Source organism: Hakea prostrata, chromosome 4 (genome assembly GCF_041222555.1).
Source record: "Hakea prostrata isolate BN-2017 chromosome 4, UWA_Hpros_2, whole genome shotgun sequence".
Classification (NCBI taxonomy): Eukaryota; Viridiplantae; Streptophyta; class Magnoliopsida; order Proteales; family Proteaceae; genus Hakea; species Hakea prostrata.
In genome coordinates this window covers 54071912-54088423 of record NC_142603.1, presented here as the reverse complement: position 1 = coordinate 54088423, position 16512 = coordinate 54071912, and the positions used below count along the sequence as shown (strand labels likewise).

Here is a 16512-nt window from a genome sequence, read left to right as displayed (position 1 = left end):
TACTAGTCGATACGTATCCATATTTGACCCAACCAATACGATACGTCTCTCCGTTAAATACACTAAAATACATTAGCTAGAGTGATACAATACTCGATACATGACGATACGTCTCTTAAAATCACATGACCGATACGATACTCGATACCGATTCTTTAAACCTTGGTGAAAACTTCACATCTATATATGTGAAAACATAAAAGAAATTATCTTTACCCATATTGATATGTGTAGGGTTCATAAGCCAAGGATAGGAGCAGCTTGGAGTGTTGGGGTCATAGGAAACGGGAGAATACAATACTTAAATAAAGATATCATCAGCAAGGGGACAAGGGCACAAGTGATAATTCATGGGATTCAAGAAGGCATCAGGGTCATTAGACAGTAGCAAATGACATTGCAAGAAATCTGGTGCAATGATGAGGAGCTGATAGATCTATACCAAGGGATGAAGAATTTTAATTGGCCCTTAAACATCATACCCTTGTTTGATTTTATAAAATGTATTAAGACTCCACTGATTATGTTTAGATCCCCAACCCTCCTTAAAACACTCTCCTTGATAGCTAACTTAGCAATATGAACTGCCACATGAAGTTTTGCTGTAACTGTTTTGGTTAAATATTTAGAAAAAGTCGCTTTTATCATTAAAAAAAAATGTAGTTTTTTAAGTTGGGTGAAATTCCTCCCTTTAGTGGATTATACATGTAACTCAAGTAGCATACAACTAACACTCTCAATTAAGTCTCAAAAAGAAATGATTAAACTACTTTCTTAATATTAATTTATTAAATTATTTTTATGTATCATCCTATATCCAACTTTAAGGTGGGGGAAGAAATTCTTTCTACGCCCATTTTCTTTTCATACCTAGCCAAAATTACCACCACCGCTAGAAATTACCACACACCCTACCCTAAAAAGCCACCACCGCCCCCAAAGAACCATGAATGTCAAGTTTTCTTGTTTTAAAACCTCTTCTTTGTTTAAACTGTTAACTAGTATGATTCTAACACATCCCAATGTTGTGGAACAATGATCAATGTAAACGATATAAATAAGGGAACTATGTATTTGTGGTATTAATGAACAAAGTTATCTCTAAAAAATAAAATTGAAATTAAAATTAAAATAATAAATAATAAAAAAAAAAAAAACGATGCCATTCTACTCATCGGACTAAATTCTTTGAACAATGTATCCTGATGAGTAATTGATATAGACTTATCTTATTCTCATTTTCAAATGTATAGGTGCACGAATGAATGACACATGACATGCCTGGGTATTTATTAGCGACATCTAAAGTTTAGATTAAATTAAAAAAAAAAATTTACATTCTCTAAGTTTTATCTCAACCTTTAGATGTGACTGATGGAGATGGACATGTGTTTTTTATCCAAAGAAAATGGAGTCCTTATTTTTCCTCCATGATTGTTAACCATGAATTACAAGGGGCCCACAGGATGGGTTTTTTTATAAAAAAATTCTTTGTGGGTCCCACATAATTTGTGATTTGCAACGCGGTCGGGAGAACACAAAGTACTCCCGATTAGAGGAGATGATTCACATTCAGAGAAATGGACTTGATAAAATTCCCGAGGTGCTCTACAGAGGGGATTGAAACTAAGAAGTCCCATCAGCCTGGTTCGACCCGGGCCTGATAAATTTGTGAACCGGTTATATTTCAGGCGCACTGGCTCATTTGCAGACGAGGGGCCAAGTTCTTCTGAGAGCTCAATACAATTCAATTCACGAAGGCTCTCAAGAGGAGAGAAAGAGGGATGGCAGGAGGAAGAGCTGAAGTACTGAAGGCTTACAGAGCGGTGCTTCGAGCAACTCGGAAATCATTTGCTGGTGATACGCTGATGTTGACCGAGTCGGCAAAAGAGGCGAGGAATAAATTTGAGGAGAATCGGAACGTTACATCTGAAGCTGAGATTAAGAAGCTCCTCGACGACGCTCGTGATGCTTCGGAATTCATCTCAACCATGATTGTCCAGGCCAAACTGAACCCTTCCGGTGGCAATTACGGTAAGTTAACTTTGATTCCCCCCCCCCCCCCCACCCTTACTCAATATGTCAAATTTAGAATTTTTTTTCCCGCTGCATTATTGCACTCGTTTGAGTCTGTTTACCATGCGTATCATGTGTTTGTCAAATTTCCTCTTCGGTTCCATCCACTGTATATGAATGGTTTCTGTTTTGTTGTTATTTTTTTGATAACCCCAGACAAGGAGACTGTTGGAATTACCTAAAATACTTCATTAGTTTTTATCAAGATTCTACAGAATGCATCTTGGTTCAAATTAGAGATCTTTTAGTAAGTTATGGGACAGTAGCAAGAAAGATATTCCAAACCTGCAAATTTCTTTTGGTTGTCATATACGTCAACCCTTACAATTTTTTTTTTTTTGGGGTTTATTCCCAAGGTTGTGAAATTAAGAGTGGGCATTGCTAAAGAAATTTATCTTTGGTGCCTAGTAGGGCTCGATCTAGTGTTTGGGCGTTAGACTAGGCCTGCCTCATATTGGATAGGTTGAAGGGATTCAGTTGATGCATTCCTGGAGCTTTTGGCCTGTCAAATGGATGTCGAAGAGAGGGATACAGGATGTAAAGTGAAAGCCGTAGAAAAACAGGCTCAACTGCCAGGCTGCACCTTCATTCAGAAGAGCCAATGAGGTGCATGCTAATCGGTTTGCTTTTTGGTGTAATATCGAGCTAAAGCAAACAAGCCATGGTGCTACTTTGGATAAATACAACAGTTCCTTAGGGAGGAGGCATTAGTTACTAGACCTTGAGTTTGGTAGTTATAGGTAGAATATTTGCCAAAATAGGAAATAAAGAAGGGGATAAATTTCGTATTTCTTTTCCTTGGATCAGATATTTTGCCATGACTTCATCACACCAGATTTGTTGGAGTTGTATTTGCTTCAGCTGTGCTATCTTTATTGCTTTCCAAATAGCTTATAGTAGGGTCTCCAGAAATTGCCCTTTGGGTGCTATCCCTTTGTTAACGTCTGGGATGTTCCCTTCCCACAGCATTCCCACGCTCCATTTGTCTCCTTTTTCAATTCATTTTTCTTCTTAAGCAATCACTTTTTGTTCTTCACTTCAATCCACCATATAATATAGCCTCCGACATGACCACTGCTGGTCTTTGGTCGTGGAAGCAGCATAGTTCCTTTCCACCCCTTACAGCAATCTCATCAGAAGCCCAGATGTTCATATTGCTCATATTGAACTTGTTGTGTTCCATACTTCACAATATAAGCCAGTAGTTGGATTCCCATGTGATGAATCCTGGTATCACATGGGACTTTATCTGTTCCAGAAGATTGGCTAGTTGGCCAACCTAGTGACCTAGCCTGCATATTTGACATGTAATTGATTGTCCTAGTGGTGGTTTCCTCACACTTTTGAGTGTCCCCTTGCATTGGGAGGGCTATTGATATGTTTGCAGATTGATTGTGTACCTTGGGGTGAGTATGATAGATCAAAAGAAAAGAAAAATCATGGGGATTGAGGCTTTACAAAAGGAGTCCAGTGAATAGCCTGCTTTAGGAGAGTTTTAATCATATTCTGTATACCTTCTTCATCACTACTTGTAATTAATAGGCTGCACAATGGAGGCAATCATTACAAACTTAACACACTAATTTACCCATATTAACACCGCTACTGGCATATGCTAATCCACAAGTAAACTAAACCATACATATTTAACTTTCTTGTCCATGATGTAACAAAGGTGCACATAACAGCCATTTAGTTCAAGTCTTTGAAAGGTTAATTATGAAGTCGGGTATGTGTGTTAATTGTTTTAGCTTCATGTTTTATTGTGTTTGATTTGCATGATCTTCCTGTAATGACCATCCCAAGAACTATGATGCAGTGATAAAGCCTGAAAAAGAGCATGCTGGGGCAACATTTGAGATTCCTTCTGAGGAGATTCTCCGAAAGCCTGTATGAGAGAGGATGTAATCGACAGATTGTAGCATTCATTCTTCAGGTTTTGGGCATTGTATGCTGAATAATGACATTATTGACTTTGGGGTTTTTTTTTTTTTTTGGGGGGGGGGGGGGGGGTAAATATAATGTTGGGTTTTTTGTAAGGTTGAATGTGAGTTTCTTCTTATTTGAATTTTGAGGCATATATCAACAGCAGAGACTATTCCATAGATTTTAGAAATAGGACAGTTGCAAGGTTGATGTAATGTAATGTTTTATGTGTTATTACACATTTAAAATTCAAAGGGCCAAGTATGACAGGCCTTAAGAAGCCTTACGTTTGAATGCATGATAGGCTTAAGTCTCATAATTTTCCAAGTCAGAGAGAAGTGTAATTTCGGTTCAAGACTGATGACACGTGGTCCAACAATGTTTTTTTCAGACACAACTAACAAAAGGGACCAAAAGGCGGGGGGAGTAAGGATTGCTTACAAGTTCCTGACATTCTCACTTGAACTGTTAATAATGAGTGCCTTTTGTTTTAGTTTCTCCCCTGAGGGTAAAGGGAAATTTGGATTTGACTGAAACATTCAGAGCTCCTTGGTATCAGATGTTTGAATAATTATAGAACTACCCCTCTAGAGGATGTAATCGCTGGACGAATTTCAGTTCTCAAAATATATAGGTCACCTGACAGTCCTGGATTAAAAAATAGGAGCAAATCTATCCAAAACTCTCACGCGTGTTGATTTGAGGAGAATAGAGTGGAATGAGACTCAATTTCGAGATTTTCCTGGAGAGCACGGAGGCTATTATTTATTTATCTTCTCTATTCATGGCTTCTACAAAACTGAAATTTTTCTTCGGTTCTCACTAATCGTTCTTCATTCACTGAGTCTCCACTCTGCTCCCACGAGGTATTTTTACCGGGAAATAAATGGAGAAGTAACAGGAAATAATGCCTCTGCTATACGCTCATTTGATTTAAGAAGAAACTCAATGTTAGGGTTAAGAGAAATACAAAATTTGACAAGAGGAGAATGATCAGCCAAAACCCATCCAGACTCTCTTGTATGCCATTTCCACCGGAAGCACACCCAAACCCCCAAAACACCCCCACAACTTCGCTCTGCTCTGCTCTGCTCCAAAATGCGGAGCCGTGTTAGATGGATCCTGGATTTTGGGTCCCTTGAGCTGGGGCTATGACTACTTTACCAGATTAGTCCTCATTGACTTCTTGATTTTCCTGCTTTTTTGTAGCCTCTCCATTTCGTGAAATGAGAATGTACAGAAAGTTCAAATAAAAAAGACTGATAAAACTGAGCCTCATACAGCAACCAAAATTCATCAGTAAAGCTTCATGGGTACTTATTTATCTTGTTCCTGTCATTCATTATGATATACATCTTGTTGATTCTAAAGAAAAAATTGAGACAGCTTATTTTAATTGTACTGTAATTTGTGAGAACCCCCTAATAAGAAAGGGCAGCATGCAAGAACATATTAAAAAGAAAGAATTGGCTCCTACATTACCGTTTCTCCCCTCTTAATGAATACTAATTGCAAATGCAATTATTTGCAATTAACTTACCATATTCACTGAAGATGATTCCACCAGAAGACAATCCTTCCTCAATTTTCATAAGTTGAAGAGTCATCCTCGGTCCAATCTCTTGAAGCTTGACAGCACTTTTTGTTGAAGCTCTATTAACTCTACCCAGATCACTAGGTAGACTCACTGTTGCAGCTTCATCATCTCCTTCACTTTCTGACCCATAACCTGCCCTGCAAAATTACAATAATCAAACAATATCAGGTAATCATAACACAGGTAGTTAAAATACCACGTGGAACTGCAAGATGCATGACGACCTCACTTGCAACAAATTAATTTTACCCACTGAACAAACTCCAAAAGTACTTGATGTCACACAAACAGAGTTACATGTTATATTATCATTGTTTTTCAACCAAAACCATGTTTCCCACAGTTATTAATGATTTATTTGTTAAAATAAATTACTTCAATACCTGCACAAGATGTCAAAGGTTAATTTTAATACTAAACTATGCCATAACATCTGAAGATTTCTAGCTCCAGTTGATAGGACCTCGGAAAAGAAGGAAAAAACAACACCATAACTAGAAGTGTAAAATTGAAACAAAAGATGACCAAACACTAATTTGGTATCCACGTACTTGCAGGGATGATCTGTTGAAAGTTAAGAATCTACTGATCAGCAAATGAGCAACCCCAAGGTATAAAGAAAAAGGAGAATTATAAACTTGACATTATCAAGGATGAAAGGGGACTAAACAAAGTTATAATCAACTGTTAAATCTATAATATACAGAATACAGAAAGTATCATTCTTTCCTGTGTCCAACCTAGATTCATTCATTTATTCTAGGGGCAAGAATTCAAACAGAGATAGACAAGTTACCTAGTCACAAAGTCGCTGACATCCTGTAAACTCTTCAAATCTGGTGCCTGATGGTTCAGTACAAATTTTCTAAGTCTACGGGAGACACCAACAGGCTGTAATCTAATGGAATAATGCCGAAAATCAATAAGCTTTGTCTCTTTATTATAATTAAGTAACACAATTCTTTGGCATAAAGAAAGTTTAACCTGCACCAGAAAAAGAACAGTGCACAAATTAACTAAAATGCAATTCTAAAGGTAGAGAGTGATCAAACAGAAGTTTGCCAATTTTAACAGCAAGCTGATCACAAATGGCAGGGAAACAGCTAAACAAGTTGAGAACTTTCCAGCACTCACAGTATTAATGTCAATAGCTGGAAATATGTTTTGAAACATGACAGTTGTGAGCTTTAGATGTTGATCTCCAGTCCCAAAACCAGAAAGGACAATCTGCAAGTAAACTTTCCATTCCATAGTAAGCCACAGAATCAAGAAACAAGAACAAAAAGAATCTAACACAGAAAAGTTCTACTCCCACAAAGATGAAAAAAAAATTGTCAAAGTGAGCAAGGGGCTGAGGTTGTCCAACCAGCATGATTTTTCCAATTTAAAATCTGATATAGTAAAAGTTTGTGATTTCTCCTTAGTACTATAGCCCTTGGTAATTACCATGGCCTAAAGCCCATCTGATGACAGCCGCAACAGCAGGGTAGTTTCAGGGCATGTTCGGTAATGTTCTGGTGTTTCTAGTATTCTTTTGTTCATGCAGGAAGACAAAAACACCAGAACCACAATTGGATACATGGTTTAATTGTGTCCATAGAAACAAAAGCAGTTCTTTTGAAAAGCTGGGTAACAAAAAAATTGTCTAAAGAAACCCCTATGGCTCATAAAGTCCCAAAAGATAAATCATTTGGGTGTTCACCAGACCAAATCACCCTGCTGAATGTGCCCTTTGTATCCGCAGATCCAGCAGGCTTGGGATCTGGAGCAGCATCGAAGCAACTGTGGTTAATCTCAACATGTAAAACTCTTGGTTTCTTCTTTTCACTCATTATTTTATATATTAGTTTTAGATATAGCAGCCACACTTAAAGTTGGACTCATACTTACAGTAAGGGTTGTTTTATGTCTTTCATCAGTCAAGTTGGTAGGTTAATTACTAGTTGGGTCAAGCAATTTGTAGCCACATCAAGAGTCAGGTTTTGAGACTCCATGACTATTTATAGCCATGTCAGGTATTCAGGAACATGATTTGAAGTAATATACCAGTTGAGTTTTCTGAAATTTTTGAGGCTGTGGATTCAGTAGCATGTTTGGTGCCTTGGTGGATTCCAAGCAGGTCCCAGGTGGATAACTAGCCTGGTTACCTGTTATCTGTCTATCTATCTATCCATCTATACACCTCTCTTTCTGTAAAGCTCACAGGTTAGATTTTATCAACTTCCATCCCTGTCCCCTCTTTTTCTTAATTTGACTCAGTACCATAACTGGTTGCAAGTTTACACAAGATAATAATTGTTTTCTACCTAAGCTCCCAATTGGTAAGTCATGATCACTTGAAGTCTCAAAACACAACTTCCCTGTGATTGTGACAACAATTCTAAAGTTCCCAAAAATAATTTTCTCATGGAACTAGTTTGGCCATAATAAAGAATCATTCAGGCTGGCAGGATCCTCTCATAATCCAGACATAGTTAAGAAAAAAGGCACATCAAAACTAGGTTTCTTGGGTTTCTTTTAATAGGCAAAAGCTGAGGCATTCAGTTCTTGGAAGGACTTCAATTAGATGAACTACAAATCCTACAGAAATCCAAGACATTACTCTTAGGTGCTTTAGGTTCGATAAAAAAGAATGTCTAACTGGTAATGTTTTACTTGTACAAGAATGAGCAGAAAAACCTTGTGAATAAATAAGGTTTCACCCAACAACCCTTAATTCCAATTATAGAATGGGTGCACGGAAGTGTACCCTTTGTGAGGGGGGTTAAGGGACAAAGGGTCATGGATCTGAGGCTAAAAGGGGGTTCAATAATAATAAGAGCATTTGCATTGGCCAGCACTGCTCTCTTGTGGAAGGTAAGGTGCATTAGGGAAATGATCCAACTACCCTTGGGGAGATTGTTAAGGAATTGACCCATCCTATGTTGTAAGGCATCGCCTAGGTGTCCAGGCAGTATTGGAGGGTGCAAGGTGGTACTCAGTTTATAGGAAATCAATAAAAAGGGCGACTTGGCTTCCAAGGCGTTGCCTAGGCATCTGCTTTTCATTCTTTTTTTTAATATGAACATTCCAAATCGAGGGTGGGGAGTTACTAGCCTAATAGATTCCAGTCTAAACAAATAAGTTGGTTGGCAGGTTACACTGAAATGTGCGTTACTACATGGGATCAACTAGCATTTTAATTTAAAAATAAAAAAAACAAAAACAAACTTGAGCCTAAAATCTAAATTGCAAAATCTCCATTCACAAAACATAACCCACTTCATCCCAAACCCTCAACCCTAGCACTCACAGCAGCAATCTCCAGTGGCTTCTTCCCTCTCCGGCAGCTCTCTTCTCAGTTGAAGGTAGGTTCTCATGACCCAACTCTTCGGCAACCTCTTTTTATTTTTACTCCGTGAGGCACCAACAGGCACTGTTACATTCGCCAATTCTCCGGTGGTTCCCTTCTCAGTCAAAGGTTTATTCTGGCACGTTTACCTCTCTGGTGATTTCTCATCATGTGAGGCACCAATACACACCATCACACTCACAGCAGCAGTGAGCTGCTTCCGAAGAATTGCCTCTCTTTTTTCTCATACTGTGAGGCACCACACACTACTCAGGCTCGCAGCAACACTGCCAGACATCCGCGACTTCTTCTCAGGCAACGATAGATGATTTTTTTTTAACTTTGATGTTTTTTTTCTGAAAATCTGCAGCCTTTTTTTTTTTAAAATTATTTTTAGGGTGTCATTTTATTTATGCAACTCTGTCCCATCAGCAGATTCATCCCTCTTCCCTCTGGCACTTCTCTGGCTCCGATAGCTTTCCAACAACTTCTCAGGTTATGATAGGTAAATTCTTTTTCTAACAGTCTGCAATTCCTTTTTTTTTTATATATATATTTTTTTTATTTCGTTGTTATGTTTAGGGTGTCATTCTTTTTATGCAACTCCTCCCTCCGGCACTTCTCTTTTCCAGCAGCCTTCCTGCAACTTCTGTTTCCATCATCTGTTATTCTCCTAATAATTGTTGAGTGATAATATATTAATATCAATATATCAATAATAATTTAAATCATGAATTTGTTATTATCATCCTGCTGGTTAATAACATCTGTTATACTAAGTTGAATACTCCTGTAGTCCTGCACTCCTGCTGTATATATGCATGTGTTATTGATTGTATAACATCCTATTGTAGTTTGTTATACTCCAGTTGAAATTTGTTTAAATCCTACTATAATTTAAATGTGTATGGTGTATACTAGTATACTGCTGCTGTATTTGTTATCCTCCTGGAATTGAAACTGGTAAATGATGATTGAAACTGGGAATTCAAATGTAGTTGTTCCTGTCATCTTCTCTAGAAGCCTGGTATTACTATTCTTATGCTTCTGTTACAATTATGGAAATTTTGTAATTGTTCTCTTTTTCTCACTGTTTCTTTTTCAGCAAGTGCTAGTTGTTTAGTTGTTGATTGATTCTTAGTTGGTAGTTCAAGTTGATTTTTGGTATTCACTATTCTATTATTCCCTATTCAGATTCATCAATGAAAGGCATTAGTAGTGGACCTAGTGGCACTGGGTATAATGCAAGTACTGCTGCAATTTGATCCCAGGCCTGGGTGGAATATGGGTATTGGCCAGACCTCACAAACAAAATTCTGGTCCGATGTAACCTTTACAAAAGAGATACCACTAGCAGAATAAAAAGGCTGAAACAACATTTGACGGGTGGGTTGGGCAATGTAGCCTAGTGTATTAAGGTAACTCACAGATTTCTAGGGAGATGTTAGAAGCCATTGTGGGCTAGCACAAGAAGGTTTTTGTAATATTAGACGAGGACAAAGAGGAAGAATATGAATACCATAATCAAGAAGAAGAGGCATCAGGTGGAGCCCAACATGGAGCTGGAGTTAAAGAGACTGGATCTGGTTCTGGCAGGTCCTAGTCTACTATTAAAATTGTGCCAAGTTCTGGGCCAACTTCTAAGAGAAAAGGAGTTGTCCAACCACAAGTAAGGGGTCCCATTGATGCCCAAGTGAGAATAACTCCTGAACAGGTAGCAGTGGATAGGCACAGAAAGGGTCCCTATCAGATTACGATAGAGAATCAATGTTGACCACTGGCACAGAAGAGGAAAGTTGATAATGCAACTGCAAATTGGTTTTATCCATCTTGAATCCCATTTAATGCAACCAATCAGTGAGCTTTGAAGTCATGGTTGAATACTTCCTCAATATGGGACAAGATATGTACCCCCTCTTATCATGAACTAAGGGTGCCATTGTTGAAGTCAGCGACTGAGAGAGTTTGAATAGAAGAAAAAACATAAAGAGTACTGGAGGCAATACGGATGTATTCTCATGCTTGATGGTTGGATGGACCAAAGAGGCAAACACTTGGTTAATTTCCTGTCAATTCTCTTGAGGGACTTATTTTATGGGTTCTATTGATGCACCCAAACATATACAAGATGCAAATATGTTATTTCAGCCATTGGACAGCAAGGTGGATGAAATTGAGGAGGAGAATATCATACAAATAGTGACAGAAAATGCTGCCAACTACAAAGCAGCTGGTTAGTTGTTAATGGTGAGAAGAAGAGGAGGAGGCTTTACTAGATTCCTAGTGCAGCCCATCGCCTTGATCTTATATTGGACAATATAAGCAATATCAGATCCTATAAGATAGTGATAGCAAAGGCAAGTAATGTGTCAAAGTTCATTTATTGGCAAACTCACTTTCTTGAAGTGACTAGAAGCAAAATAGGTGGCCATGATCTTGAAAGGGCTGGTGTAACAAGGTTTGCAACATCATTTATGACACTTCAAAGTTTATTGAAACACAAATATGCCTTAAGGTCCCTATTTTTTTTTGGACATTGGAAGCAGTCTCCTTTGGCAAACACAGAGCCAAGGAAGAGAGTAGAAGAAGAAAATTTGCTATAACATTTTGGAATGCAATGCAAGATTGCTTCTGAGCTTCAGAGCCTCTTATTACTGTCTTGAGGATTGTAAATGGTAATGAAAAGCCTGCTTTGCCTGAAAGTTTATATTCCCATGAGGAAGCCAAAACAAGATATAAAGAAGAAAAAAAAATTTGGGGCAAAGAAAGATTGTGGAAGAAAGTGATAAAAATTGTTCACAAGCATTTTGGAGACTTAAATGGAACATCCATTGTATGCAACATCATTGTTTCTTAACTCTGAAAAGTTTTTCTAATTTAGAGAAACTAATAAGAAGGATAATCTTATGATAACAACCTTCAACTAAAAAGATGACCACCAGAGAGGGAACAAGCCACCAAAGCCGAGAGTGCTAGGGGTGAGGTTTTCACGAGGAAGAGGGTTATTTTTGAGATTTAGATTTTGGATTTAAGTTGTGTTTTATTATTATTTCTTTTTAATACTAGTTTTTCTCATGTAATAATGCACCTTTCAGCGTAATTTGCCAACCAATTGATTTGTTTAGATTAAAATATACTAAACTAGCAAATCCCAACCCTTGATTTGGAATACTCATATTATAAAAAATAAAAAATAAAAAGAAGAAGAAGAATAGGAAAAGTGTAGGGCCTTTGCTCTCAAGGTGTCCAAGGCACCTGCCTAGTGCCTAGGCGACGCCTGGGAAGCCAAGGCACCCGCTTTATTGATTTCCTACAAAACGAGTATTGCCTTGCACCCTTTAATACCACCTAGAAACCTAGGCAACATCTTGACAAAAAAAGTCCCCACCAATTATACTAAAAGAGGACACACTAATGAAATCCTTCTAGAGGTCTACAAGGGAATGCACGTAGATTCAATTGAATCGAACCACTATAAAATCATGGTGTCTTGTCTCTTTGCTTTACTCCTTTGATTTTTTCAATTGATAATTAATTGCAAAGACAAGCACGTTTCACTAGTCTCAGCCTATAGACCCAGTTCTAGGTTGACTTTCAAGGAGAATATTCAAGGCATCCAAATTCTCTAAAGCATGTTCCACTTTCTTCCATTTATTATCAAGCCAATAGACACCAATGCCATGGTTGTTTCTTTCTAGCATTGTTCTATCAAGTCAACTCAATAGCAGATTACAAACCAAGTGCGTAAAGGCAGTTAAGGATACTCTTGAGGATTGTAAAGGGTCCCCACTTGTTTTTCATATTTTGATCAAGAAAAAGACATTTAATGTCAAAAAAATAATAAATAAATAACTAAAAAAGAAGAGGAGGAAAATTTGGTAAGAAGCACACCAGAGGAGCGTTCTTGAAAAGTTCTGGGGGGCATCTAGGACGCAACTGAGATTGAGCAATATCAGCTGCCAATGAATACTCATGAATTTTGAATGAAAGAGTGGGGCCTTGGGGGGTCCTTGCAACCCTCAGATAGGCTGCTGTATCTGTTTTTGATAATATAAGGAAATGAGTAACACCCATTGGCCCAGCAACATTCAAATAATCCTTAAGATTGTTCTGTTTCTTTTCCTGTCAAACAAACAGAGTAGAATTAATTGGCTAATTCAGAAATATTTGTGGATAAACTACAATAGAGCACAATGATTAGCAATAACAGACTACATCCTGGTATCAGAGTGGAAGATGAGACATCTAGATTTGTTCTTCATCCGTAGAAAGTGTAACTTTACAGCCATTTTAACCATGAAGGCGAAGCTGTTAATGTTGAGCAGTAGATATGTTGAATTATTGAGACAAATTTTATGCAGCAGAAAAATTCAAAGACATGAAAATTTCTAACAAAATCATGGTTTTCTTCATGAGAGAGTCAGCTGATCTCCAAAGGAAAATTCCCTGAGCATAGACAAGGAACTAGTTCTCCTCACAAAACAGGTAACTCCACAGTCCAGCCAAAGAGGAATTACCCAAGTAACACCACGGCTAGTCACCTTCAATGGTGACCTGATGCCATACATGAAAGGAATAAACTTTTATATCTTATACAATCTGAGGTTCACATTCTCAGACTTAAGCCAGCTTTATATTTCATTGAACTGCAAAATTTCAACTGACAGTTGGTAAGTATTGAATTCAACTTCTGAATGCTGGATTTAAGGCCCCAAATGGCCAACTTAAGTCCTGAAACTTCTGGGAAACCCTATTTTACACCCTCTTAACATTGTCGAACCCCTTCACTGTTCCTTTTTTAAACCCCCCCCAAAAAAAAAGGCTGTTTGCCTTTGAACCGTACATAGATTGTGTAAGTTGTGTGCTGCTGAACACGCAAATTTAGTACTAAACACATAATTCACCAAATAAGAAATGAACAAGAGTAAATTTAAAAACCATTTCATAACTACCAAATATAATACATGGTGCATTACAAAGCTATGGAAGCATTTGCCAAAAAGTACAAAACCTGAAGTTCTCTAGTAATTCTCTTTTGGAATTAGAACTGTTGAAATTACCGTAACAATACCATAATCGAAAAATTCAATTCAAACCATGCTTTTTTATACAAACGGTTTGACAAAAAATGACACCAAAACCAAAAGCCTAATACAAATTTCAACAAAATTATGAAATTCGACTAGAACTTGTTCATACGCAGGCATCATACTTAGTTTCAGTTCAACCTTTGTAGGGATCAAAGAATATTATGGATTTTAGGTATAATTTCTTCCCACTTGCACTTGGTGGAAGAGGGGAGGGGAGGGTTACCACATGACAAGCAGTGGATTACCCAATGCTACAATTATTAGACTGGAAAAACAGCCCAGTGACTGCTGCAGATATACCCCAACAGCTAGGGGAATTTATTCACAATTTTCCTCTATCTTTTTCCATGGGATGATTGGACAGGCTTCAAGATTTGGCATTCAAGTGCATTATACCTTAAGAGGGAGTTAACTTTTGCACCCTGAAAATTCCAAGGATTCCAAGCAGAGATATCCAAGATTTTGACAAAATTAATAGAGCACATTGTACCTAACGACCTCTTACAATAATAGAATTGTGAGAGATGCCAGCCATTATAAGAACTATCCGATACTTCTTAAATTATAGGTTTAATCTTCCCTCTTAATCACAGCTTCTTGACCTGCTACCTCCAAGTTCAACATATCATTCTAAAATGTTACCCAGGCAATAGTCTTGATCACCCCTTTGGGCCCTTCATCAAAAATAGAACTCCAAATGACAGTGGCATTAATAGAGATAAAAAGCAAGGTTTTAAACTGATGGGCCAAGGTTTGGTTTCAACCAGACAGGAAACCAAGAGTTCCCAGGTTTTCACTGAAGCCCTGTTGAAACCTAGTATTTTCTGGCACATGTCAATATTGGCCAAAACTTGGTATTTTTATTTCAATATAGTTTTGACTGCCAAAAAATACCTAGCTCTACTGAAATTTGTACAATATCTGGCTGTTTTAGCTTCAATATGAATCAAATGACCCCTACATACTAGAGCATTGAAAGGCCTCCGCTGCACAATTTTATGCCAGAAAATGATACAGATTAGTAATATAGACGAATTGATCAATTTCTTGGACAACAGTAATTTTCAAAGAGACGTGGGGAAAACAAGAAAGAGTGATGAAGCATATCATCTACCTTTAGCTTAAGTGCAGTATGGGGAAGCATCAACTTTCTTAAATCCATTTGCAGCTTTTTCAGTGAACTCGGCAGCTTTCCTCTTGAAAACACAAAGCTCTTGGGTATTTTATCTCCCGTGACATGATCAACGCTAGGCTTCTTTACTACCGGCTTAGTGAACACCCTCTTCTTTTTCTTAATTTTCAGTTCACAGAAATACAAATTATTCAAAGTGGAAAAATATATTAATAATAATATTTCAAAGAATGAAGTAGCAGAAGAAATCTACTTACATTTGGGAAGCGGGCCATTTAAGCTGGAAAAATTGGACTTGAGGGTTTTAATATATCTCAGATAGCTACCTGAAAGGATAAGAATTTGGGTCTTAAGTCATTCAAAGATGCTTATAAATAAACCAAAAAACATGTACAAATCCATCTAAAATCCCAGAAGAGGGTAATGAAGTGAAAAAAGAACTATAAAATTTATGATGCAACTCAAGCAAATGTAATCTCACAGATAATAATCAGTTTAAATATTTAACTATTAATTTTAAGTTGTCAGTGTATTGTTCATGCGATGATTTCCGAAAACGTTGCCCTATGTTAATGAACTGAAATCTTAACCACTCCATGGATACTTCACACCGTGAACATGGAAACCATCCTAGGAAGCTAAACAAAACAAGTAAACTAATTTCTTTTTCTTTCTTTTCTCCTGTATTCTGTCCAATCCAGTGGTGAAGAGATTAGACTGGAAGAAACTAACAAGGCATTGATGCTGAGAGAAACATACGTACCTTCCCCAGACCGAAATTTAACTTCGCCGCAGTGTTCGCAAACCGCGAAAGATAGTTGGAGAGGGAGATTTTAAGGGTTTGGTTTGTAAAATTCACAACGCGACGCTGCAACGGACATCCATGGCGAATCTGGGGTTTTTCGAGAACAAAATAAAATTACACTGAAAAGCCGGAATGGTTCAACCAGGATATCCATTTAAACCCGTTGTATTCTATCCGTACTCCGTAGCAAGGTTCTCTAAATCTTATTTAGTACGTTCGGCGCCTTTATCAAACGCGTTTAATACGTGGTTACCATATCAAGGGGAAAAAAACGGCTGGGTTCTTTTTTAAAATGTGATTGGATGTCAAATATGCCGTCTAATAGAAAGCTTTAGGGCCTGTTTGGTTACTTGAGTCTAGAGATTTCAAATTTATGGAATTATGGTTCATAAAATTAACTATTTGGTTAAAACTGAATCTTTGGAAGTGAAATCAAGCTAAATTTGCACATCTTGAAATGATATCTAGGATGAGTTATGGTTCAAACCCCTAGTTTAGTACTATACCCTATAGAACTATGGATTTGAAATCTCTAGATATTTGCACCTCATACCC

General features: G+C 37.5%; 2 protein-coding genes across 2 annotated transcripts; one reads left to right on the top strand and one right to left on the bottom strand.

Annotated features, from left to right (window-relative positions):
- The first annotated feature begins 1725 nt into the window (after positions 1-1725).
- Positions 1726-4055, top strand: LOC149019661 (complex 1 family protein / LVR family protein). The gene is made up of 2 exons (XM_089153627.1): positions 1726-2034; positions 3896-4055. The coding sequence occupies exons 1-2, from the start codon at positions 1785-1787 to the stop codon at positions 3970-3972; spliced, it is 327 nt and encodes a 108-aa protein (XP_089009753.1). The 5' UTR covers positions 1726-1784; the 3' UTR covers positions 3973-4055.
- Positions 4056-5064: 1009 nt separating this feature from the next.
- On the bottom strand, positions 5065-16061 carry LOC149019660 (peter Pan-like protein). Its single transcript, XM_089153624.1, has 7 exons — positions 15916-16061; positions 15410-15478; positions 15135-15311; positions 12822-13052; positions 6734-6826; positions 6396-6583; positions 5065-5736 (listed from the first exon to the last, which is right to left on the bottom strand). Exons 2-7 carry the CDS (start codon positions 15425-15427, stop codon positions 5508-5510), a joined length of 936 nt encoding a protein of 311 aa, XP_089009750.1. The 5' UTR covers positions 15428-15478; positions 15916-16061; the 3' UTR covers positions 5065-5507.
- Positions 16062-16512: the final 451 nt, after the last annotated feature.

Excerpts from the sequence above, each read along its gene's own strand:
- LOC149019661 (XM_089153627.1), top strand. The coding sequence starts at position 1,785 with ATGGCAGGAGGAAGAGCTGAAGTACTGAAGGCTTACAGAGCGGTGCTT. Across the intron at positions 2,035-3,895 it reads CCCTTCCGGTGGCAATTACG|TGATAAAGCCTGAAAAAGAG; the intron begins GTAAGTTAACTT and ends ACTATGATGCAG.
- LOC149019660 (XM_089153624.1), bottom strand. Across the intron at positions 6,827-12,821 it reads TTTTCAAGAACGCTCCTCTG|ATTGTCCTTTCTGGTTTTGG; the intron begins GTGTGCTTCTTA and ends GTTTACTTGCAG. Across the intron at positions 6,584-6,733 it reads CAGCTATTGACATTAATACT|GTTAAACTTTCTTTATGCCA; the intron begins GTGAGTGCTGGA and ends TTTCTGGTGCAG.